This window comes from Scyliorhinus canicula, chromosome 5 (assembly GCF_902713615.1).
Source record: "Scyliorhinus canicula chromosome 5, sScyCan1.1, whole genome shotgun sequence".
NCBI classification, from domain to species: domain Eukaryota; kingdom Metazoa; phylum Chordata; class Chondrichthyes; order Carcharhiniformes; family Scyliorhinidae; genus Scyliorhinus; species Scyliorhinus canicula.
In genome coordinates this window covers 187,911,722-187,936,115 of record NC_052150.1, presented here as the reverse complement: position 1 = coordinate 187,936,115, position 24,394 = coordinate 187,911,722, and the positions used below count along the sequence as shown (strand labels likewise).

The 24,394-nt window shown below is 47.9% G+C and overlaps 1 protein-coding gene across 2 annotated transcripts in view; it reads right to left on the bottom strand.

Annotated features, from left to right (window-relative positions):
* Positions 1–24,394, bottom strand: part of zeb1b (zinc finger E-box binding homeobox 1b) — a 224,630-nt gene that overhangs the window by 45,323 nt on the left and 154,913 nt on the right. For both annotated transcript variants that reach the window (XM_038798259.1, XM_038798260.1), the window contains exons 4-5: positions 18,267–18,455; positions 9,585–9,787 (exon numbers count right to left, since the gene is read on the bottom strand). In XM_038798259.1, the coding sequence (XP_038654187.1) occupies positions 9,585–9,787; positions 18,267–18,455 (392 nt within the window). The remainder of the gene's footprint in view (positions 1–9,584; positions 9,788–18,266; positions 18,456–24,394) is intronic.

The window sequence follows — 24,394 nt, the reverse complement described above, 5'->3', positions numbered from 1 at the left end:
TCGGAGGGGTTTGGATAGCAGGCAACGGCGAGGAGGTGAAACAGATGAGGAGCGGGTTGAGGGGCCAGTGGGGGAAGGTTAATGAGCGGATATGGCTTTGGAGGATGGGTTACCCTCAGATGGGCACAGGGCATCTCCAAAAAGGAGGCCACTCCCTTACCAGACATCAGCTCACCCAATAAATGCTGGCGGGCTAACCACCTGGTGTTAGCCTCCCCCTGCGTCTGGTAAAATAGCTGTGGGGGCAGAATGAGGCACTCTACTTGACCTCTTGTGCGGAGATGAGCTTATACAGTTTACGGTGGTACATAGGGTTCATATGATTTGGACCTGGATGAATGGGTTTTCCCTGGAATAGAGGATGTTTGCAAGAGTTGTCAGAGGAGCCGGGAAACCAGACTCACATGTTCTGGGTTTGTGCAAAGCTGGACAGCTTTTGGGAGGCGGTGTTCGAGAGTTTGTCGGGGATTGCTGGGTTAAGATGACGGTGTGCCGTCTGGTGGCGATTTGTAGGGTACTGGTGGCACCGGGGTTGCAGGAGGGGAAGGGGGCCGATGTTGTGCCGTTCGTCTATCAGATTGCCTGGCGACGGATACTATTGAACTGGAGGTTTGCAGCACAGCCAGGAGTTGCGCCGTGGGTGGGATATTTGCATTAATTTCTGAGGCTGGAGAAGATAAAGTTTGCCCTTAGGGGGTTGGAGGAGGGGATTAAGTGCAACAGGGGCCGTTTGGGTCTGTGTTTCAGGAATGTTCGGGGGGGGGGGGGGTTGGAAAAGAGTGAACAAACTATATGTACCATGTTTATTTTGAGGTGTTGTTTTGATATGTTTGACTGTGTTTGGAATAAAACATATTTTTAAAAAACAACAACCCCCATAATATAGCTCACTTACTTTCACTCTTGCCCTTCTCCTTTGCTAAATTAAACTCTTAGCCATCAATATTCATGGATATCCCAAATGTTCCCTTCAACTTTACCCTCAGGCTGTCCTCCTCCTCAAACTCTGCTTCTTATGACCTGTATTACAAAGTCCGACAACTAACCATGTTTGCATCTTAGCCCATCTTAAATTCCTCTGTCCATCAGTATAAACATTTCAAGATTCTTTTCTGCCTTTTCAATCCCTCTGGAGGCTTGCTCCATTTTTCAGCAATTTTAATTCATTATATATTGCAGTCTATTCCCTTCACTCCTCCAACTCTACTGGCACGATTCTCCCAAAAGGGAACAAAATTCCACAGCGAGCACGTCTAGCCGCCTATTTCCCGGCGCTCGCAGTGCCAAGAAACACATGGATATTCAAGGTGATTTGTGTTGTACAAGGGGCCAGAATTGGGAATGAGTGACCTAGGCCGCATATTGCCCTATTTTGTACGGTTTGCTCGCCGGAACTCCCATGTAGTGAGAGATCGGGCATCCCGATCTCAGAGTCGCCCAAAGTGATCCCCGACCTCCCCCCAGCCCGAATGCACGATTGGAGGGTCCCAGGCTGCACCCCACTCCTCCCCCCCCCCAACAACACAGGGCACCCTCGGTCTGATTGTGCGTGCACAAAAAATGCCAGCTTGGCACTCTGGCAGTGCCCATGCCAGCAGGCAGTGCCACATGTGCACCTTAGCAGTGCCCATGGCTGGCACCAGCAGTGCCAAGCACCACCCTGCCCAAAGCGCATGCAGCTGGGGGCCTCCGAACCCCTGGGAGACCACCACGAGTGCCGTTCGTCTGCTCCCCGTTTGTGAGTACCCATGCTGAATGGCGTTCGCCCAAGGTCTCCGAGGCGAAGAGGATGAATCCCAAAGCCTCAGGAATCTGGACATTAGAGTGAAACTAGCTGTCTCGCTCTAATATGTAGATTTGCCAAAATACGTTCCCGCCCACAGTGGGCAGGATTTACTTTGCAACATCATGCGAGATCACATTGGATCTTGCAAGGCGTTGCAAGCCGGGTAGATCCTGGGAGCGTATCTCCCGGCTTTTATCGGTCATGCTGCGCCGCAATGTGCTGCTTTTCCGGCACAGCATGGCCATTGGATCATGTCCTACATTATTGTTCCTACTACACAGAAGGCAACAAATAGCAGTAGAAGGGTGTTTTTCTGAATGGAAAAGTGTGAATGGAAATGTGACTAGTGGGCGTTCCACAGGGATCTGTGCTTGGGCCTCTGTTGTTTATAGTGTACAACGACTTGGAGGAAAATGTAGCCAGTCTGATTAGTAAATTTGCAGATGACACCAAGGTCGGTGGAGTGGCAGATATAGTGTTGAGGATTGTCAGAAGGTACAGCAGGACACAGATAGGTTGGAGACTTGGGCAAAGAAATGGCAAATGGAGTTTAATCTGGACAAATGTGAGGTAATGCATTTTGGTAGGTTTAACATAGAGGGGGAAATTCCGTAAATGGCAAAACTCTTAGGAATATAGAAAGTCAGAGAGATCTGGGCGGACAGGTCCACAGATCTTTGAAGGTGGCAACACAAGTGGAGATGGTAGTCAAGAAAGAATATGGAATGCTTGCCTTCATTGGACAGGGCATCAAGTATAAGAACTGGCAAGTCAAGCTACAGTTGTACAGAACCTTGGTACGGCTGCATTTGGAATATAACGCACAATTCTGTTCGCCACATTACTAGAAGGATGTGGAGGCTTTGGAGAGGGTGTAGAGAAGGTTTACCAGGATGTTGCCTGGTCTGGAGGGTGCGAGCTATGTGGAGAGGTTGAATAGACTCGGACTGTTTCATTAGAACGACGGAGGTTTAACGGTGACCTGATAGAGGTCTGCAAGATTATGAGGGCATGGATAGAGTGGATGGGCAGACACTCTCTCCCAGGGTGGAGGGGTCAGTCACCAGGGGGGCATACGTTAAAGGTCCATGGGGCAAAGTTTAGAGGAGATGTGCGAGGCAGTTTTTTAAAGCCGAGAGTAGTGAGTGCCTGGAATGCGTTGCCAGGGGAAGTTGTGGAAGCAGATACATTAACGGCATTCAAAAGGCATCTTGACAGACACATGGGTAGGATGGGTATTGAGGGATACGGCATAAGGAAGTGCTGAGGGATTTGGCAAAGGCTGGTATCATGATCGGCTTGGAGGGCTGAAGGGCCTGTTCCTGTGCTGTATTGTTCTTTGTTCACTCCCTTCGCTTGAAGCCAACCTTTCAACCAAAAGAACAAGAGAACAAAGAACCAAGAAAAGTACAGCGCAGGAACAGGCCCTTCGGTCCTCCAAGCCAGCACCAACCATGCTGCCCGTCTAAACTACAATCTTATACACTTCCGGAGGTCCGTATCCCTCTATTCCCATCCTATTCATGTATTTGTCAAGATGCCGCTTAAATGTCACTATCGTCCCTGCTTCCACCACTTCCTCCGGCAGCGAGTTCCAGGCACCCACTACCCTCCGTGTAAAAAAAAAACTTGCCTCGGACATCTCCTCCAAACCTTGCCCCTCGCACCTTAAACTTATGCCCCCTAGTAATTGACCCCTCTACCCTGGGAAAAAGTCTCTGACTATCCACTCTGTCTATGTCCCTCCTAATTTTGTAGACCTCTATCAGCTCACCCCTCAACCTCTGTCGTTCCAGTGAGAACAAACAGGGTTTATTCAACCTTTCATCATAGCTAATGCCCTCCATACTAGGCAACATCCTGGTAAATCTCTTCTGCACCCTCTCTAAAGCCTCCACATCCTTCTGGTAGTGTGGCGACCAGAATTGAACACTATTCTCCAAGCGTGGCCTTACTAAGTTTCTATACAGCTGCAACATGACTTGCCACTATGAATGTCTTCCTAGCAGCTCTTTCCCAGAAGCACTCATCTTACTATTTTCTCCTTTCCTTCAAAAGCCTTCTTAAAAACTAACAGACCATGCCATCAGTTTATTTATCACCTTATTGCTTTCACATCTCCTTTGAGGGGGGCTGTTCTTCCTTTTGTTTAGTGCTGTGATACGTTTCGCGCAAAACGTGCTGCATAAATGTTAGCTATTTTTATCTTTTTCTTTTCCCATGGAGATTTGCCATTTTCCATCTCTCCAATCTGCAGGGAGCTGCCCAGCTGGCATAAGGTATGAGCATCAATAAGCAGCTCTGTAGGAAATCCCACAGATCAGAATCCTTTCTGACCCTTGTACTAATGTGTTGGATTCTCTCTAGGGTTGCTCAATGGTACTTGTGTAATTGTTGTCAACTGAACTCCCTTGGGAGTTGGAACACCCAAACAACATATCTCCAGAGGGAAGGAAAACAGTATGTCGTTATCACTTTAACTGTTTATTAAACACACTTGAAGTCAATATTGGTGCTGGTTGGGGGGGCGGGGGAGGAGAGACAGTTTGTCTTTCTACACTTTCCATTTCCTTTAACCCATTAGAAATGTTCACATGGCTGTAAAATGACAGGGATAAAACTTCCACCTCTGTAGGAGTTACACAAAGTCAGTTAAAAGAAAGCCAAGACTTGCGTAATCTATTTATCTTTGCCGACAGACCTTGATAGCTCAATTAAAATTAATTTGTCATTAGGTATTAGATTCTTCCATATAGAATTCTCTATTCCACAGCACACACATGGGAAGATAATGTTGTGCTGGTCACATCACTGGACTAGTAATCCAGTGGCCCAGGGGCCGTGGGGCAAGTGCAGCATCAAGGAATCCAGCAAAACTAAAGTCAATGGGAATCTGGGGAAAACTCTCCTCTGGCTGCTGTCATACCTAGCACCACGGAGGATGGCTATGATTGTTGGGGGTCAATCATCTCAGTCCAGGACATGACGTCAGGAGTTCCTTAGAATAGTGTCCTAGCCCAACCCTTCAATGATCTTTCTACCATCATAAGGTCAGAAGTGGGGATGTCTGCTGATGATTGCATAATCTTCTGTACCATTTGCGACTCCTCAAATACTAAAGCAGTCCATGTCATATCAGGATGATACAGATGGGCAGAAAAGTGGCAAATGGAATTGAATCCTAAAAAGTGTGAGGTGATGTAGCTTGGGAGGCCTAACAAGGCAACTAGAAAGTGCAGAGGATCAGAGGGATCTTGGAATGCATGTGCAAAGATCCCTGAAGGCAGCAGGACAGGTAGATAATGAGGTTAAGAAGGCATATGGGATACGCCTTTATTAGCTGAGGCAGAGGAGGGAGTTTATGATGGAGCTGTATAAAACGCTTGTTAGGCCACAGCTAGAGTACTGTGTGCAGTTCTGGTTGCCGCACTATTGTAAGAACATGATTGCACTAGAAAGAGCGCAGAGGAGATTCGTTGGGTGTTGCCTGGGCTGCAGTGTTTCCAGCTATGAAGAGAGGCTGGTTAGGCTGGGCATAGAGCAGAGCAGGGGGACCTGACTGAAGTGTATGAAGAACATGGAAGAGGACAGATAATAAGAAACATTTTCTCTAAGTAGAGGGCTCAACAGCTAGGGAACATAGATTTAAGATAAGGAGCAGGAGGTTTTGAGGGGATTTGAGGAAAAGCATTTTCACCCAGAGGGTGGCGAGAATCTGGAACTCGCTGCCTGAAAGGGTGATAAAGGCAGGAACCCTCACAACATTTAAGTATTTAGATGAGTACTTGAAATGCCACAGCATACAAGGCTATGGACCAAATGCTGGAAAATGGGATTGGAATAGATAGGTGTTTGATGGGCAGCAGATGGGTTAAACGGTATCTTTCTGTGCTGTAAAACTCCGACTCAATATGTAGCACAACCTGGATAATATTCAGGCTTGAATTAATAAGTGGCAAGTAATATTCAGACCAGCCAAGTGCGAGAAAATGGCCAGCTTCAACAAGAGAGAATCTAACCATCTCCCGATGACATTCAATGGCATTACCAGTGCTGAATTTCCCACCATCAACATCCTGGGGGTTACCATTGACCAGAAACTGAAACAGACATATAAATACTGCGGCTACAAAATCTGGTCAGAATTCTGTGGCAAGTAACTAACTCCCCAAAACCCGTTCACCATTTAGAAGTAGTCATCATGTGTCTAGATGACTGCAACTCCAACAAAACTTAAACTTGACAACATCCAGGACAAAGCAGTGCATTGTTTGGCAAACAGTGGCCCAACTTAAAAATTTACTCCTTCCACCACCAACACAAAATTGCAGCAGTGTGTGCGATATACAAGCTGCACTGCAGTAACTCACCAAGGTCCTTCAATGCCTTCCAAACCGATAACCTTTAGTGTCAGGAGTGCAGCCCAAAGGCCTGGATGCAGTGCCACAGGAAGTTCAACACCTCACACAAGTGGCCAAGCTCTGTGAATGCATCAAGCTCAACATAAATATTGCGGCTGTGAAAGCAAGTCAGAAGCTGGATATTCTGTGATGGATAATTCCATCTTTATTTCTCCGAGCCCTTTGACCATCGACAGCAGTGTTTTTCAAAGTGCGGATCGTGACCCACGGGTGGGTCGCGGACAGATATTGGGAGTGGTAAGGAGCAGTCTATTGTGCTGTTCACGCAATGCAATGGCCCGAATCATGGGAGAAGCGGCACACGGCTGCTACTTTCTTTTAAATTGGGGGGGCAGCACGGTAGCATAGTGGTTAGCACAGTTGCTTCACAGCTCCATGGTCCCAGGATTGATTCCCGGCTTGGGTCACTGTCTGTGCGGAGTCTGCACGTTCTCCCAGTGTGTGTGGGGGTTTCCTCCGGGTGCTCCAGTTTCCTCCCACAGCCCAAAGATGTGCAGGTTAGGTGGATTGGCCATGCTAAATTGCCCCTTCGTGTCCAAAAAGGTTAGGAGGGGTTACTGGGTTATGGGGATAGGATGGAGGCGTGGGCTTAAGTGGGATGCTCTTTCCAAGGGCTGGCGCAGACTCGATGGGCCGAATGGCTTCCTTCTGCACTGTAAATTCTATAACCACCCTAAAAGGACAATGGCTGCAGATGACTGGGGAATACAGTTTCTTCATCGTCACAGGATGAAAATCTTGGAACTCCCTCACTATCAGTACCGTGGGTGTACCTGCACCAGGTGGATGTCAGCGATTGAAGTCAGCAGCTCACCACCAACTTCTCAAGAACAATTAGGGATGTGCAACAATTGGTGGCTTTGCCAGCAACGCCTACATCCCGGGAAATAATTTTTAAAACTATGAAGCAAACCACAATTTGCTGTTCTGCTACATTTTATTCAGAAAACACATGTTTATGGGGTAGGATACAGGCATTTGGCCCATCATGCCTGAATGCAACTTGCCTAGTGCTGTTCCCCTGCATTCAATCCATATCTTTGTACGTTCTTCCTTTTCACATAACAGTCTCAAGTCCCTTTTGAATACTTCAATTGAACCTGCCTTCACCACTCTCAGGCACTACATTCCAGACCTTAACCACTTGCTGTGTAAGAAAGCTTACCCTCATGTCACTTTTGCTAATTATTTAAAATCTGTGCCCTCTTGTTCACGATCCTTTCACGAGTGGAACGTTTCTCCCTATCTACTCTGTCCAGACGGCCAATGATTTTGAATATCACATCTACTCGCCGTATTCTTTTCTCCAAAAAAGGCAGTCCTAGCTTCTCCAATCTATCTGCATAAACAAAGTTCCTCATCGATGGAACCATTTTGTGAATCTTTTCTGCACCAGCTCGAATGCCTTCGCATCATTTTAAAGTGTGGTACCCAGAACTAAACGCAATATTACACCTGAGGTACAACAAGTGTCTTACACAAGTTCAACATAACCTCCGAGCTCTTTATTCTATGCCCTATCAATAAAACCAAGGAAACTTTGTTTATTACCCACTCTCAACCTGTGCTGCCACCTTAAATGACTTATGCACATATACACCCAGGTCCCTCTGCTCCTGCACGCTCTTTTGAATTATACCTTTTTATATTGTCTCCATGTTTTACCTGTCAAAATTAATCTCTCATTTCTCTGAACAGAGCTTGATCTGCCACCTTTCGATGTTCTACACTATCCTCACCAGGTCACAATGCTTCCATGTTTTGTATCATCTGCAAACTTTTAAATTGTGCCGAGTACACCAAGGCCCAGGTCATTAATATGTGTCAGGAAAATGAAGGTTCCCAAAATTGACTGCTGGGGAACTCCACTACAAACCTTCCACCAGCACAAAAGACATTCATTAATTACTGATCTGTTTTCAGTCGCTCAGCCAATTTCATATCCATGTCCCTTTTATTCCATGAGCTATTGCTCAAGTTTGTTTCAAATAGTTAACGCGGTTTTCCTGTAATAAATTCCTGCTGGCTTTTCTTAAATAACCTGCATTTGTCCATGTGACTATTAATTTTGTTGCGAATTACTGTTTCCCCATTACTGAAGTTAAACCGACTGGCCTGTAGTGGTTGGGTTTATCCTTACAACTTTTGTTGAACAAGGGTGTACCATTGGCAATTCTCCAGTCATCTAGGACCACCCCAGAGTCGAAAGAAGACACAAAAATTATGGCTAGTGCTTGCGTAATTTCCATTCTCACTTCCCTCGTATCCTTGGGTGCATCTCATTAGGCATTGGTGCCTTATCAACTTTAAGACCAGAAAACCTATTCAATACCTCAACTGGGTCAATTTTAAACACTAAAATTGTCTGAACTACCTCCTCTTTTACCATAGCCTGGGTAGGATGTTCTTCCTTGGTAAAGACAGATGATTTTCTTGTGGATGCCATCTTAGCATGAAATTGTTCCGTCATTAGCAACTCTTGCAGAGGGCTTATTATTTTTTGACATTTATAAAATATAAACTCATGCAGTGCAAGTAATACAATAGTGGAGGGATCGTGTCAAGCAGTTTTGGAGTTTGCCAACTGTCCTAGGGACTGGATCTGGTGAATGTCATTCGTATTTAGGTACACTATGTATCTGCCCCAAGCATGAATAATTCACTCTCTCTTTGGCTGTGTTGCTATATGTTTGTGAGGACGTGATGGAAAAATAACTTGCTGCTAAGATCAATAACTACTAACATTTATATAGCACCGTTAATGTAGTAAAACATCGCAATACACCTCACAGGAGAATTAATCAGACAACATTTCACAGTGAAACACAAGGAGATACTAAGCCAGGTGACTGAAAACTTTGTCATAGAAGCAGATTTTAAGCAGCAAATAGGAGGTACAGAAGCAACCAGGTTTAGGGAAGAGATTCCACAGCTTATATCTCAGACAGCTGTAGGCTGTCGGAGGTGATAAAGATATGCTATTCAAGAACTAAAACACAAGGTTGAGAATTTTGATGTTCTAGGCATTGCTAAACTAGAAACCAATGTAGTTCAGTGAGCACAGTAGTTATGGTGAGCAGGAATTGGTGCAACAAGCAGCAGTCTTGGATGAGCTGAACTTTAAGAGGGTGAGAGCGGCAAAATCAACCAGGAGAGTATTTGAATATTAGAGTCTGGGAGGTAAGAAAAGCATGGATGTGGGTACCAGCTGACGGGCCAAGGAAAATAAAACATCCCACAGCAAATTTAAACATCTCGAGTCATGGAAGTGAAAGTGCCCATTGTCTTATCAATAAACAGGGCTAAATGAAGAAGACTGACACAGATTTCTGTTATGACAGGTACAGGAATATTATTAATTGCTTGCTTCATTTTACCTGATCGCGCCCCGACTTATGTGAAGCCATATGACGATCCAGTTGTGTCCTGTAGGCAAAAGTGTAGCTGCAAAGGGAGCAGCTGAAGTTGTCTTCATTTTTTTCATGCCGATATTTAATGTGCTCTTTCAATGAAGTCAAGCGCTTGTAGCCTCTATCGCAATATGGGCAGGTAAGCAGCTGAGCAAAAGCATCAGGAGTTCCTAAAAAAACATGAAATAACATCCCTGTGAACACTCAATTTTAAACCATTCCTAAGACGGAGTTGGTTAATGTTATGTTCCCAAAGTAACTAAAATTGATTTTAAAAAGCAGACTAATCCAATCATAATTTTCCCCACCATGGTGCTGCAGATTTGGACATATTATATATACACATTTGCTCAAATACTTGTGCAGAAGCCACTGGCAAACATGGATGGTGCCAATTTTTCTTATCTTGCACAATTAAAAGTAAACCAGTATTAGTTACATTTTAGCTTGTAGATATATTGCAAAAACACAAATTACAGCTTGTATGGCTTGTGTCCAGAGGTTGCAAATCAAAGAAGATAGGATATCTTGCATGACCTGACTGAGGGAAGGTGTCTTTTTCTTTTGCAGCAGAAATCAATTTCAGAATATTGCAGGATATACATTTCTGCATTTAAAAGGGACAAATCAGCTTCAGCCGAGTATAGTACATTCAATCCGGGAGTTACTATATGCATACATAGTTATATCTTTGCCTTGAACTCACTTCAGTTCAATATAGACTATTTGTTATTTATGCACAAGTTTTGATATTGCTGTTAATGTCTAGTGCGGCTCCATTCTAAGCCATGTAGAATAGGTCTTAAATTTTACAAATCAGAAAATTAAGATGTGATGTATTCATAGAAATCAGGAAGACACAGAAATCTCATTCTGAATGCAAAACCTCAGACTTTCATTTTCTACAGCCAATGCTCTATGGTATTGCTCACGAGAATAGGAAAGAAATAGAACCGCAGAAATAGCTGCAACGAACTTTTTTCACTGTAAGATAACTAACTGCTTTGGATAGGCACTCCACTTTGTTTAATTTTAAGCATTAATTTTCTGCTGTGCTTTGGATCTCTCCTATCTTGTATAGCAGTCTGGGGACATCAAAGACAAATGCTGAGCCTGGGAGCGCTCATGTAATAGATTTGATGCAATTGAGCAATATATTTAAGGAAGCACAAGGCATGGCCCAGCTACTTGAAAGTAGAGGTGCCCAGGAGAGAGATGAACCAGAGGTTCAGCATGCTGAGTTGAATAGCGTTATTTAACTCAAAAGCGTGATGTGTAAACTTGGCTTTCTGAATTACAAACAAAATGCTGGAAATACTCAGCCGGTCAAGTAGCATCTGTGGAGAGCAACAATAGTTGACATATCAGGTCGATGACCTTTCCTTAGCATTAGTCTATCTGTCTCTCTCTGTCTCGGATTGCCTGGAACCACAGTATTTGCTTTTGTATTGGTTTTCTGAATAATGTTTTGCTCATTCACAACATAACCACAATTCAATGGTTAGCACTATTGCTTTACAGCACCAGGGACCCGGGTTCAATTCCCTGCTTTGGTCATTGTGCACAGTCTGCAAGTTCTCCCAGAGTCTGCCTGGGTTTCCTCCAGGTGTTCTGGTTTCCTCCCACAGGTCCTGAAAGACGTGCTTGTTAGGTGAATTGGGCACTCGGAAGTTTCCCTCAGTGTACCCGAACAGATGCTGGAGACTAAGGGATTTTCACAGTAACTTCATTGCAGCATAATGTAAGCTTACGTGTGACACTAAGAAAGATTATTCTTTTCTTTATCGTAGTTATTTCGTGGATGAATGAAAGAATGTCAGAATTTATTTTCCTCTGGTGCATTTACATTTAATTTTTGGGAAGATCTTAACGGACAGAAATGGAAAACGGAAGAAATGCTGTCTAACAGGAAGGGAGGCGATGGCATGGTGGTGTTATTGCTGGCCCAATAATCTAGAACAGGGTTTTCCAAAGTGTGGGTCACGAACAGGTGTCAGAAGGTTAGGAGCCCATGGCCTGTAAAAGTTCTGTAATTCATAAGACAGTCCTCTATAAAATCAAGAATTAACAAGCCAGCGACTCAACATGAAGCTCCGAGGTAACACCACTGAAAGCCACAGCCGCCAGCACTCCCCTGCATGTACCCTTGCATCAAGCCACCTGTCAACCCCCAAAGATTTATCTCAGGAACTGTTGTGCAACTGCGCTGAATTTTGGGGCCAAATATTAAATTCAATGGACAGTCGGTGGACCCACTTGATTTTTCACTCAATCACTGGTTTGCCTGACGGTGAGAAACTTATTCAGTCATTGACAGGTTTTTAAAAACACTCTTTGCTTACAACACGTTGGAATAAAACAACATTTCCACACCATATTTCCTTTTCGGTGCTTTGAATGAGCTTTACTCTATATAATTGGAAAGTCTTCTGAAAAGCAATTCCTAGTGAGCAATATATACGGGTCATGACATGAGGGTACTGTGCAAACTCTGTGCACAAGTCCCCTGCATACTGATGCTGAGAACTGATGGAGCTCGTGGTTTGCACTGGACAGAATGTTTTCAACAAGCAGGAGTTGATGTTGAACTGGTTTGTAAAAAACAGGAACATTGCAAAACCCAAGACTGATATGGGGAAAGGAATATCATTGTAGCACGCTGGTGACCTGAATATTTGATTTTGAAAAAGCGAATGCTCTCATGTTCCAGTTTGAGCCAGGGGTTGAAGGCGTGGGGCCAGAGGCATCGGGCGGAGGGGCCAAATCCTTAATGGAGAAAATACCCAGCAAGAAGCTGCTCCTCTGCTTCCTGGGAGTCTTTGTCTGTTATTTTTATTTCAATGTTTCACAGGAGATAATGTAAGTACTCGGAGCCCAAGACAGAGAGCCACATGGTGAAAATCGGCCATTCATTGACCATATACAGAATGTCCTTCTCCAAGAATTAATAATTTACACGCAATACCTCCAATATCGCCCATGAGAGACTCTGGACTGTGAAGTTTCATAAATAGGAGGTCGTCACAGGCATGTCTGATCCTGTCCTCAATCAACGCTGACATAAATGATTGCACCAGGGTTTACTGGAGAGTGATTAAGAACAGGGAAACTAGATGATTTTCTTTCCCTCCCTTGCCTGGCCAAGAAAACTTTAGTGTCCCAAACACTGTCTTGACTCAGGATAGACTGGGTAAGCAAACGTGGTGTGGGTCACTAAGGTCAGCCGGCAAAAATGGTCCCGGGAAAAAAAGTTTGAAAAACACTCATCTAGAGATCCAGGCTAATGCTCTGGGAAATTGGGTTCAAATCCTATCATGGCAGCTGGATGTCAATAAAAAAAATTCTGGAATTAAAGGTCCAATTAAACCATGGTCATTGTTGTAAAAGCCCAATCTGGTTCACTACTGCCCTTTGAGGAAAGAAATCTGCCACCCTTACCTGGTCTGGCTTACAAGCGACTCCAGACTCACAGCATTGTGGTTGATTCTTAAATGACCTCTCAGGGACATTTAGTAGGGGCTGGTGTAGCTCACTGGGCTAAATCACTGGCTTTTAAAGCAGACCAAGCAGGCCAGCAGCACGGTTCAATTCCCGTACCAGCCTCCCCGGACAGGCGCCGGAATGTGGCGACTACGGGCATAGTAACTTCATTGAAGCATACTCGTGACAATAAGCGATTTTCATTTTTCATTAACAATGGCAATAAATCCACATCACATAAATGAAACACGGCACGTGATTCTCCGAGGTGCGGAGAATCTGCAGCATTTGCGCCGGCGCATTTAGCGCGTCACCGGTCGCGGGCCGTGCCGCCAATTCTCCGGCCTGGATGGGCCGAGCGGCCGCCGGTGCCGCTCACCCCTGGTCGCTGCCGGTGGGAACTCTGCACGAAGAGTCGGGGGGTGGCCTGCGGGGTGGGAAAAGTGCTCCTTCACCGCGGGGGGGCCTCCGATGGGGTCTGGCCCGCGATTGGGGCTCCCCAATCGGCAGGCCAGCCTCTCTTTCTCCCCCCCCCACCCCTCCTCCTCTCCCTCCACCTCTTTCTCGCCCCCCTCCTCCACCTCTTTCTCGCCCCCCCTCCTCCACCTCTTTCTCGCCCCCCCCACCTCTTTCTCGCCCCCCCTCCTCCACCTCTTTCTCGCCCCCCCTCCTCCACCTCTTTCTCGCCCCCCCCCTCTCCACCTCTTTCTCGCCCCCCCCCATCTCCACCTCTTTCTCGCCCCCCCCCATCTCCACCTCTTTCTCGCCCCCCCCCCCATCTCCACCTCTTTCTCGCCCCCCCCTCCTCCACCTCTTTCTCGCCCCCCCCCCCCTCCCCTCTTTCTCGCCCCCCCTCCTCCACCTCTTTCTCGCCCCCCCCATCTCCCCTCTTTCTCGCCCCCCCCATCTCCACCTCTTTCTCGCCCCCCCCTCTCCACCTCTCTTCTCGCCCCCCTCTCCACCTCTTTCTCGCCCCCCCCCCTCCTCCACCTCTTTCTCCTCTCGCCCCCCCCCTCCTCCACCTCTTTCTCGCCCCCCCTCCTCCACCTCTTTCTCGCCCCCCCTCCTCCACCTCTTTCTCTCTCCCCCCCCTCCTCCACCTCTTTCTCGCCCCCCCCTCCCCACCTCTTTCTCGCCCCCCCCTCCTCCACCTCTTTCTCGCCCCCCCCTCCTCCACCTCTTTCTCGCCCCCCCCTCCTCCACCTCTTTCTCGCCCCCCCCTCCTCCACCTCTTCTCGCCCCCCCTCCTCCACCTCTTTCTCGCCCCCCCCCTCTCCACCTCTTTCTCTCCGCCCCCCCCCCTCTCCCCCTCTTTCTCGCCCCCCCCCTCTCCACCTCTTTCTCCCCCCCCCCTCCTCCACCTCTTTCTCGCCCCCCCCCTCCTCCACCTCTTTCTCGCCCCCCCTCCTCCACCTCTTTCTCGCCCCCCCCCTCCACCTCTTTCTCGCCCCCCCTCCTCCACCTCTTTCTCGCCCCCCCCCCTCCACCTCTTTCTCGCCCCCCCCCCTCCTCCACCTCTTTCTCGCCCCCCCTCCTCCACCTCTTTCTCGCCCCCCCTCCTCCACCTCTTTCTCCCCCCCCCCTCCTCCACCTCTTTCTCTCCCCCCCCCCCTCCACCTCTTTCTCGCTCCCCTCCTCCACCTCTTTCTCGCCCCCCCCCTCCTCCACCTCTTCTCTCTCCCTCCCCTCCACCTCTTCTCGCCCCCCCCTCCTCCACCCTTTCTCGCCCCCCCTCCTCCCCCCTTTCTCGCCCCCCCTCCTCCTCCTCTTTCTCGCCCCCCCTCCTCCACCTCTTTCTCTCCCCCCCCTCCTCCTCTTTCTCCCCCCCCCCTCCTCCACCTCTTTCTCGCCCCCCCTCCTCCACCTTTCTCGCCCCCCCCTCCTCCACCTCTTTCTCGCCCCCCCTCCTCCACCTCTTTCTCGCCCCGCCTCTCTTCTCCCCCCTCCTCTCCCCCTTCCTCCTCTCTCCCCCCCTTCCTCCTCTCTCCCCCCTCCTCCTCTCTCCTTCTCCCCCTCCTCCCCTCTTCTCCCCCCCCTCCACCTCTTTCTCGCCCCCCCCCTCCTCCACCTCTTTCTCGCCCCCCCTCCCCACCTCTTTCCTCGCCCCCCCTCCTCCACCTCTTTCCTCTCTCTCCCTCCGCCCCCCCCCTCCTCCACCTCTTTCTCTCGCCCCCCCTCCTCCACCTCTTTCTCGCCCCCCCCCTCCTCCACCTCTTTCTCGCCCCCCCTCCTCCACCTCTTTCTCTCCCCTCCTCCTCCACCTCTTTCTCGCCCCCCCCCTCCACCTCTTTCTCGCCCCCCCCCCCCATCTCCACCTCTTTCTCGCCCCCCCCCCCCCCCCCCCATCTCCACCTCTTTCTCGCCCCCCCCCATCTCCACCTCTTTCTCGCCCCCCCCTCCTCCACCTCTTTCTCACCCCCCCTCCACCTCTTCTCGCCCCCCCCCCTCCACCTCTTTCTCGCCCCCCCCATCCTCCACCTCTTTCTCGCTCCCCCCATCCTCCACCTCTTTCTCGCTCCCCCTCCTCCACCTTTTTCTCGCCCCCCCCCCTCCACCTCTTTCTCGCCCCCCTCCTCCACCTCTTTCTTTCTCGCCCCCCTCCTCCACCTCTTTCTCTCCCCCCCCCCCCCACCTCTTTCTCCCCCCCCCCCCCCCCCCCCCCCCCCCCCTCCTCCACCTCTTTCTCGCCCCCCCCTCCTCCACCCTCTTTCTCGCCCCCCCCCTCCTCCACCTCTTTCTCGCCCCCCCTCCTCCACCTCTTTCTCGCCCCCCCCCCAATCCTCCACCTCTTTCTCGCGCCCCCTCCTCCCCTCTTTCTCGCCCCCCCTCCTCCACCTCTTTCTCGCCTCCCCTCCTCCCCTCTTTCTCGCCCCCCCTCCTCCACCTCTTTCTCGCCCCCCCTCCTCCACCTCTTTCTCGCCCCCCCTCCTCCACCTCTTTCTCGCCCCCCCCCTCCACCTCTTTCTCGCCCCCCCTCCTCCACCTCTTTCTCGCCCCCTCTCCTCCACCTTTCTCGCGCCCCCCCTCCTCCACCTCTTTCTCGCCCCCCCTCCTCCACCTCTTTCTCGCCCCGCCTCTCTTCTCCCCCCTCCTCTCCCCCCTTCCTCCTCTCTCCCCCCTCCTCCTCTCTCCTTCTCCCCCTCCTCCCCTCTTCTCCCCCCTCCTCCACCTCTTTCTCGCCCCCCCTCCTCCACCTCTTTCTCGCCCCCCTCCTCCACCTCTTTCTCGCCCCCCCTCCTCCACCTCTTTCTCGCCCCCCCCTCCACCCTCTTTCCTCGCCCCCCCTCCTCCACCTCTTTCTCGCCCCCCCCCCTCCACCTCTTTCTCTCCCCCCCTCCTCCACCTCTTTCTCGCCCCCCCTCCTCCCCTCTTCTCGCCCCCCCTCCTCCCACCTCTTTCTCGCCCTCCCCCCCCCCCTCCACCTCTTTCTCGCCCCCCCCCCCTCCTCCACCTCTTTCTCGCCCCCCCCTCCTCCACCTCTTTCTCCCCCCTCCTCTCTTCTCCCCCCATCCTCCTCTCTTCTCCCCCCATCCTCCTCTCTTCTCCCCCCCTCCTCCTCCTCTCCCCCCCATCCTCCTCCTCTCCCCCCATCCTCCTCCTCTCCCTCCCATCCTCCTCCTCTCCCTCCCATCCTCCTCCTCTCCCCCCCCATCCTCCTCCTCTCCCCCCCCATCCTCCTCCTCTCCCCCCCCATCCTCCTCCTCTCCCCCCCCATCCTCCTCCTCTCCCCCCCCCCCATCCTCCTCTCCCCCCCCCCCCATCCTCCTCTCTCTTTTCCCCCCCCCCAGAATCGCACCCCAGAATTCTGACCAATGGTGAGGAAAATCATATCTTAAATAGTTAAAGTTCATATATCTATTTGCACTGTACTGTCAAATATTGCTGGTATCCAAAACATTAAATAGCAAGGTGCTAGTTTAAAAAAATTTACAAGCTATATAGTGCATCCTTACATTGAACATGAACTGTGTGTCAACAACTTGTACTTGTCTCAATGTGCTTTTGAGTTGTAAGTAACTAGATATAAAAAAAACTTGAGTAACAAAAAGTAGAAGTAAATACATAAAAAATGGCAGCAAAAAGGTGGCCATTTAGCCTTTCAAGCCTGCTCGCCATTCATTATAATCATGGCAGATCATCCAACTTAGTTGCCTGATCTAGCCTTCCCCATATCCTTTGATCCCTTCGCCTAAGTGCTACATCTAACTGCGTCTTGAAAACATACAATGTTTTGGTTTCAACTACTGTCCGTGACAACAAATTCCACAGGTTGACCACTCTCTGGGTGAAGAAATTTCTCTGTCCTAAATGATCTAACCCATATCCTCAGAATGTGACCCCTGGTTCTGGACACCCCCACCATTGGGAACATCCTCCTTGCATAAGTGGTGATTGTAAGACAGATTGAGGATAATGGTTTCTGAAAGCCTTTGAGTGATATGGCAGTGCAGAGGGGTTGAGGGAGAGTGTTCTCGAGTGCAGAGCCAGAATAGCTGCAGGTCCTGCCACTGAATGTTGAACAAGAGTGTGATCCAAAGGGGGCAAGAAATAATGGGTAGTACATGAACATAGCTTTGCATCAGGTTTCAGAGTTAAGAGTGACTAGTTATCAATAATACAACTCCTGCCCAGGATGTCAAACATAGTCAGTTTCTTCATTGCTAAATTTATCTAGTCTTCAAGTAGAATCATACAGTGCAGAAGGAGCTTATTCGCCCATCGCGTCTGCACCTCCGAAAGAGCACCCTACCCAAGTCCACTTCCCTGTTCTATCCCCATAACCTAACCTGAACATCCCTTGCCACTAAGGGACAATTTAGCTTGGCCAATCCACCGAACCTGCACATTTTCAGACTGTGGGAAGAAACCAGAGCACTCGGTGGAAATCCACGCAGACACAGGGAGAGCCTGCAAAGTCCACAGTCCCCCAAGGCTGTGAGGCACCAGGTAAATAATCATATGTAGCTTATCAACTTATATGTGCTTACAGTGGTGGTAACATCATTCATTCTGTGCAGGATTCGGCTATTTATTTTACTGCACTGCAGTTTTGAATAATCATGGGTCACGTGAAATTAAAAATAAACTGCAACAAATCTTTTTGAAGGTGTTCCAAGTCATTTTCTAAGAAACTTCAGGCTTGATAGTATCTTTTTTTAAATGTGTTACCGTTTTCTTCTTGTCCACCAGCTTCTGGTGTGCCTCGTCTATGCTGCTCCTCTGGTGCTTCAGGGAAAATGACAGCAGTGTTTCCTTGATGAAGGTATTCTTGCACGTTTGGATCATGACTTTGCTCATCTCCTGCAGTAGAATTATGGAAGCAGGTCTCTCCATCGGAATCACAGCCTTCTTCATTGACTATTGAAAAATATTCAAAGTTATTGAACAGCATAGTTCCCAAAACTAAATAATTTTACAAATCTTTTTGAAGTTCTTCTATACAAATATGAAGTTTCAAAATTATATTTAGTTACATTATAATTCACACTTGGCAGATATTTTAGGTTGAATGATCTATTTCTATGCATAAAAGTTTACGATTTAGGAATTAAGATTTTGGTTTGAATTGATACATGTCTAAATGCTTAGCCGAGCAGTAACATTCTTGCTTTGAAGTTAGTATTCTTGCTTTGTTGTTTCAAACCCAACTCAAGAATGTAAGCATATTATCTTACATAATAGGTAAGATAATAAGCCAGGGTTTTTCCAAAGTGCAGGTCGTGACCAAAGGGTGGATGGTGGAGCAATCAGACATGGCATTCCCGCATGGTTCCAATTGCGGAAGAGCCCAATGACCGCTTCTGGCATTTAAATTGAGAATGGTAGCTGCTGCCAGCTTTTAAATGCGAACAAAGTGAGGCTGTGTGCAGACTTCTGAATATCTTCCTGCAGTGAGCAGGTCATTGTGCCCTGCACGTACACTTGACATCAAAACAACCTGTATGTACGTGCTTATGGCGTGAAAACACGGAGGTGAGCTTCTTCCATTTTCTAGCTACTAGCAAGCAATGCAAGAGGATTGCGAAGACGAATAGCTTTGTTACAAGAAAGAGATGGCCAGAGACACACATTGGCAGTGTACCTACTGGCCAGGATCTTGTATCTGAATCTGCTGGAGAGCTGCACAGGAGAGTCTAGGGCAGGACAGAGCAGTGCTAGTGTTGTTCTGTACAGAGCTCCAGGGCCTCTGTTTAACAGCCTACAAAGAAGAAACTTAGGAACATAGGTGATTCTGATTTTCTCAATTGTACCAACGCAAATAAAGGTGCAAAGCCCATGGGCGGGATTCTCCCATTCGGTGGCAGAGTGTCCACGCCGTCGGAAACTCCGTTGTGAACGGGCCGCTGGGAGCACTGATTCTGGCTCCTACAGGGGGCCAGCACGGCGCTGGAACAGTTCATGCTACAGCCTCCCATCCCGGCACGAACTGTGTGCCACGGGATCCGCGCATGCGCAGTGGTGCCGGCACCAACCCGCGCATGCGTGGTGGCCTCCCTCAACGCGCTGGCCCCAACGCAACATGGCGTGGGTGCTCAGGGGCTGGCGCGGAAGTAAATAGGCCCGGAGAGCGAGAGGCCAGCCCGCCGATCGGTGGACCCTGATCGCGGGCCAGGCCCCATCGGATGTTCCGCCACCCCCGGCCCTGTGCGGCAAGTTCCTGCCATTTTAGAGCGGCTACTCGGCCCATTCGGGCTGGAGAATCGGCGGACCGGCTGCGTACAGCAGCCCACGACCGGCGCCACGCCAAAGGCGTGGCCCGGTTGCGGGGATTCTCCGGCCCCGGGCGGGGAGAATCCCGCCCCATGTGTCTTAGATGGAGGGAAGTACGGGCGAATGAGAGGAGAAGTTTCATGATTTTGAAAGAAAAAAGTGGTGGGGGAAAAATTCCTGAGGTTGAGACCCTAGCGTCAGTTATTACCTTACACCCGACTCCAAATTAAAACACCAAGCTGGTGTATCTGTCCTGTAACGCACATTAAAAACACGCCAAACGTTCATGAGGCTGTCAGCATTCTGAAGTAGCATCTCCCAGAGTATAAAGTGTTGAGTAAAACAGGCATTTTGTTATTGCCTTTCACAATAATCTGCATGTGTGATGTTTGATTTTCTGTTCTCACAAAGGAACTGGCCGAACTCTGCACTTGATATGCACACTGCCTTCTCCTCCTGTGAATCAGATCATAAGGACCAAGCAGGATCACCTTTTGCATTAAAGGTAAGCGAACGTGGCGTGTGTCACCAAGGGCAGCCAGTGTGGGAGCTGAAGGTCGTCGGATTGGCAAAAGTGAGCCCAGGGAAAACCAGTTTGAAAAACACTGATCTCGGCGATGCTCAAGTGCAGTTACAAGGAGAACGTTGCAATGCTGAAGGTGCAATCGTCAGCTGAAATATTAAACTTGGGTCTCCCCTGCCATGTTCTGTTAAACGTTGAAGTAATGGGACAACACTGAAAGGAATTGGGAGCTCTCTTGACGTTTCAACTTCCTTTGACCAGGTCACTATTTAAATCCAAATCTTTCTTTCCAAAAGAACCAGTATAACAGCAATACATTGTATTATCAAGTTTTGCGAAGCAGTTACAGGGACTATATGTGCACTGCTCAAATTTTCAGTAGAATACCTTCACCATGTATATTGTTTGCAACAAAAATAAAAGGAAGCTGAAATATTTTTGGATTTTAGTTCATTTGTTCTTCATAGCGAGGATTTGGGAAAGAGCTTTGTTCAAGTATTAAGCATCTGAGCACGGTTGATTTTTGTTTTAAAAAGCCACAAGATGCAAGCAATGAGAATGTGCATTTACGCCAAATGAGTCAGCTTGTGGAATGTTGCAGTTCACCGCTTATTTCAAACGGCTGTCAGGGTAAATTATTTCATCCCAGGGCTGTTAAGGCAGGATGTACAATATTCATTTTTTAGAGTAGCAGATGACATTTTACGTAAACCTGAATCCAGGATGAAGGAAGATTGCTTTATCAGGCAAGTTACAGAAAGAGAATTGTGCACCACTGAAACGGCCATGTTGTTTGGTCAGTGAAAAATACTTTGCACACAATGAGTCTTGACTAAGTACAAAAGTTAAACTGGATTTATAACAATTTCTATGCGTTAGAAAGAAAAATAACAGGTTTAACCCGTTGAGCTGAAGGAGGTTTGACGTTGATATGAAGCAATCCTGAGGGGAAAAGAGAAACAGGCAGCAAGTCTCTTCACTCCTGGTGACTGCATCAACAGCGGCAAAAATTTCAAAATTCTTTTACTTTTTTCCCTTCCTCTAGTGAGATGCTGAAAAATTGGAAGAGCGAAATACTGTGGATACTGGAAATCTGAAATGAAAACAGAAAATGTTGGAAAAGTCAGCCGGTTTAGAGTCATATTGGACTCTGTTTCTCTCTCCACAGATACTGGCAGACTTGCTGAGTTTTCCCAGCATTTTTATTGCTGAAAAATTGCCTTGTGAATCCAGTTTAATTTCTTCCAAAAATGTGTGACAAGGTGGCGAATTCAGTGACATATAACTGTCCTAGAGAAAGGCCAGCTGACTTCCGTCTTAAACAAAATAAAATAGAAATATTTAAATCACAAGGTGAGCAACAGATTAGGTCGATACGGTTAGGCCACACTGAATTTTAACTTCTACAGTGTATGGGATAAGTGGCAAGTCATAACAAGTTTAATTCCAACGTCTCATTTTAACATGATTGATGGACAATCCACCTGATCACATTGGGAAACGGACAGCATACCTTTTTTCTGTGCCACTTCTGGAGGACCTTACAAAATCTATTTAAGGTTGCAGTCCCCGAAGCTCAAATTCAATGTTGAAAAGGTGCCCCCAAGATTTCTAATGCCTCCCGAAAGAAATGGAAAGACTGTTCTCCTCTAGAAAATCTTCAGAGCCACTACTTAGCAGAGCTGAACAAATGTGGCCGACAGGGTCAGTGTCTGCATTCTCACTCTCAGAATCTGGCTTCAGTGTAGGAAGGGCTTTAATTACCTCTCAAAAGCAGCAAGGCCCATCACTGTCAACAGTGCTTAACAACACGCACCCTACCATTCTCAACAATTCCCTCCATTCCATCACATCTCTCAGCATCTAATCACAAGCTCGTGACCGTGCTCCGAAAGCTCGTGTTTGAAACAAACCTGTTGGACTTTAACCTGGTGTTGTAAGACTTCTTAGTCTAATCACAAGGACAGACTCTTAACTCACATTCTTAACATGCTCACCTCTTCAACCTCTTCCTTAACTCAAACCACTCAAGAAGAGTATTCTGTTCACACATTTCACCACTTGCAAAAACACCAACTATTCCTTTCTCATCACATCACACATTTGCTATTAATTCATCACCTCCCCATCATGCTTGGCTCAACACATCCATTAAAACCCCACACACCTCCACCGATATTCTGAACAGACCCTTTTTGTCGGGAGGTGACCAAGGCCGGTGGAGATATTAGTAATACCCCCCTCATCCAGGCAGAGAAGGAGGCCCCGAGATCACTAGCCTTGGCAGAGTCACAATAGACGTGGCGGGAGAACACAAGCGTTTACCATCAGGGTGGCTGCATATCTTTTTTTTAAATAAATTTAGAGTACCCAATTAACTTTTTACAATTAAGGGACAATTTAGCATGGCCAATCCACCTACCCTGCACATCTTTCGGTTGTGGGAGTGAAAGCCACGCAAACACAAGGAGAATGTGCAAACTCTACACGGACGGTGACCCAGAGCCGGGATCGAACCTGGGACCTCGGTGCCGTGATGCAGCAGTGCTAACCACTGCACCACCGTGCTGCCCGCCTGAATATCTTTTACATTCGTCATTCGATTAAAAATATGCAGCAAGTTTCATGACTTGAAGCTGCATTCTCATGACTGATGCAGTCTTATGTCCAACTTTTTATTGCCATCCACTCGTTTGTTCCTCTTCCCTTTCCTTGGATCATTCTTGCCAGCATGAGGCTACTACGCAAGACACTTTGGAGGAGGACATTCTACTGCAGATGCACTGTCACACAATCAATCCCTCTTGGGTTTCAGCGCACTGCTTGGATAAAATGGTCTAAGGCACCTCCGGTACCAAGTGACCAAGACATGAGGAGGAAAAAATCCACTCCGAGCTCTGATGAACAGCAGAGGCATGAAGACTTAGAGGACCATCCATAAAAAGAAAATCACTTTGCTTTCACTTTATACAAGGTATTGGAAGGCTGACCATTCAATAAAATACTGTAAATGTGCAGCAGTACTCTTCCAGTTGTTTGTGTTAGCATTCTGTACTCTAAACTGGAGAGCAAATCTTCCTCTGAGGATATTACATAGAAAATAGCACTAGTCCATTCGGCCCTTTGAGCCTGCTCTGCCATTCATGGCTGACCGTACAACTCAGTAACCCTTCCCATTTCCCTCCATTTCCTTTGATCCCTTTAATGCCAAGAGTCAGAGCTAATTGCTTCTTGAAAACATATAATGTTTTGTCCTAACTGCTTTCTGTGGTAGCGAATTCCACATCTCATTCCTAAATGGTTTACTCCACATAATTAGACTGTGAGTCAGTCTCTGCACTCCCTATATAGCAAAAACGTCCGTACTTAGGTAAGGAGACCAAAACTGCACACAATATTCCAGGTGTGGTCTCACCAAGGCCCTGTATAATAGCAGCAAGCCATCCCTACTCGTCTCACAATGAAGGCCAGCATATCACTGGCCTTCTTTACCGCCTGCTTGCTTACTTTCAGCAACTGGTGTACAAGGACACCCAGGTCTTGTGCACGTTCCTGAGGAAGGAGCAGTGCTCCGACAGCTAGTGTTTGAAACAAACCTGTTGGACTTTAACCTGGTGTTGTAAGACTTCTTACTGTGCTCACCCCAGTCCAACACATCATATATTGTGAATAGCTGGGGACGAAGGACTGATCCCGACAGTACCCCATTGGCACCACCTACCACTTAAAAAGACGCGTTTATTCCTGCTGGTCAGTCAACCAGTTTTCTATGCATTTAAAACACGATCATTTAGACCCATTCACTATTTCTAGGGCTACTTCCTCAAGTACTCTGCGATGTAGATTATCAGGCCCTGGGCATTTATCGCCCTTCAGTACCATCAATTTCCCTATTAATACTGATTTTCCTTCAGTTCCTCTCACGCCATAAACTCTCGTGTTCCCCAACATTTCTGGTACGTTATTTGTGTGCTCCTTTGTGAAGACTGAACCAAAATATGTATTTAGTTGATCAGCCATTTCTTTATTCCCATTATGTTTCAGACTGTAAGGGTCCTATATT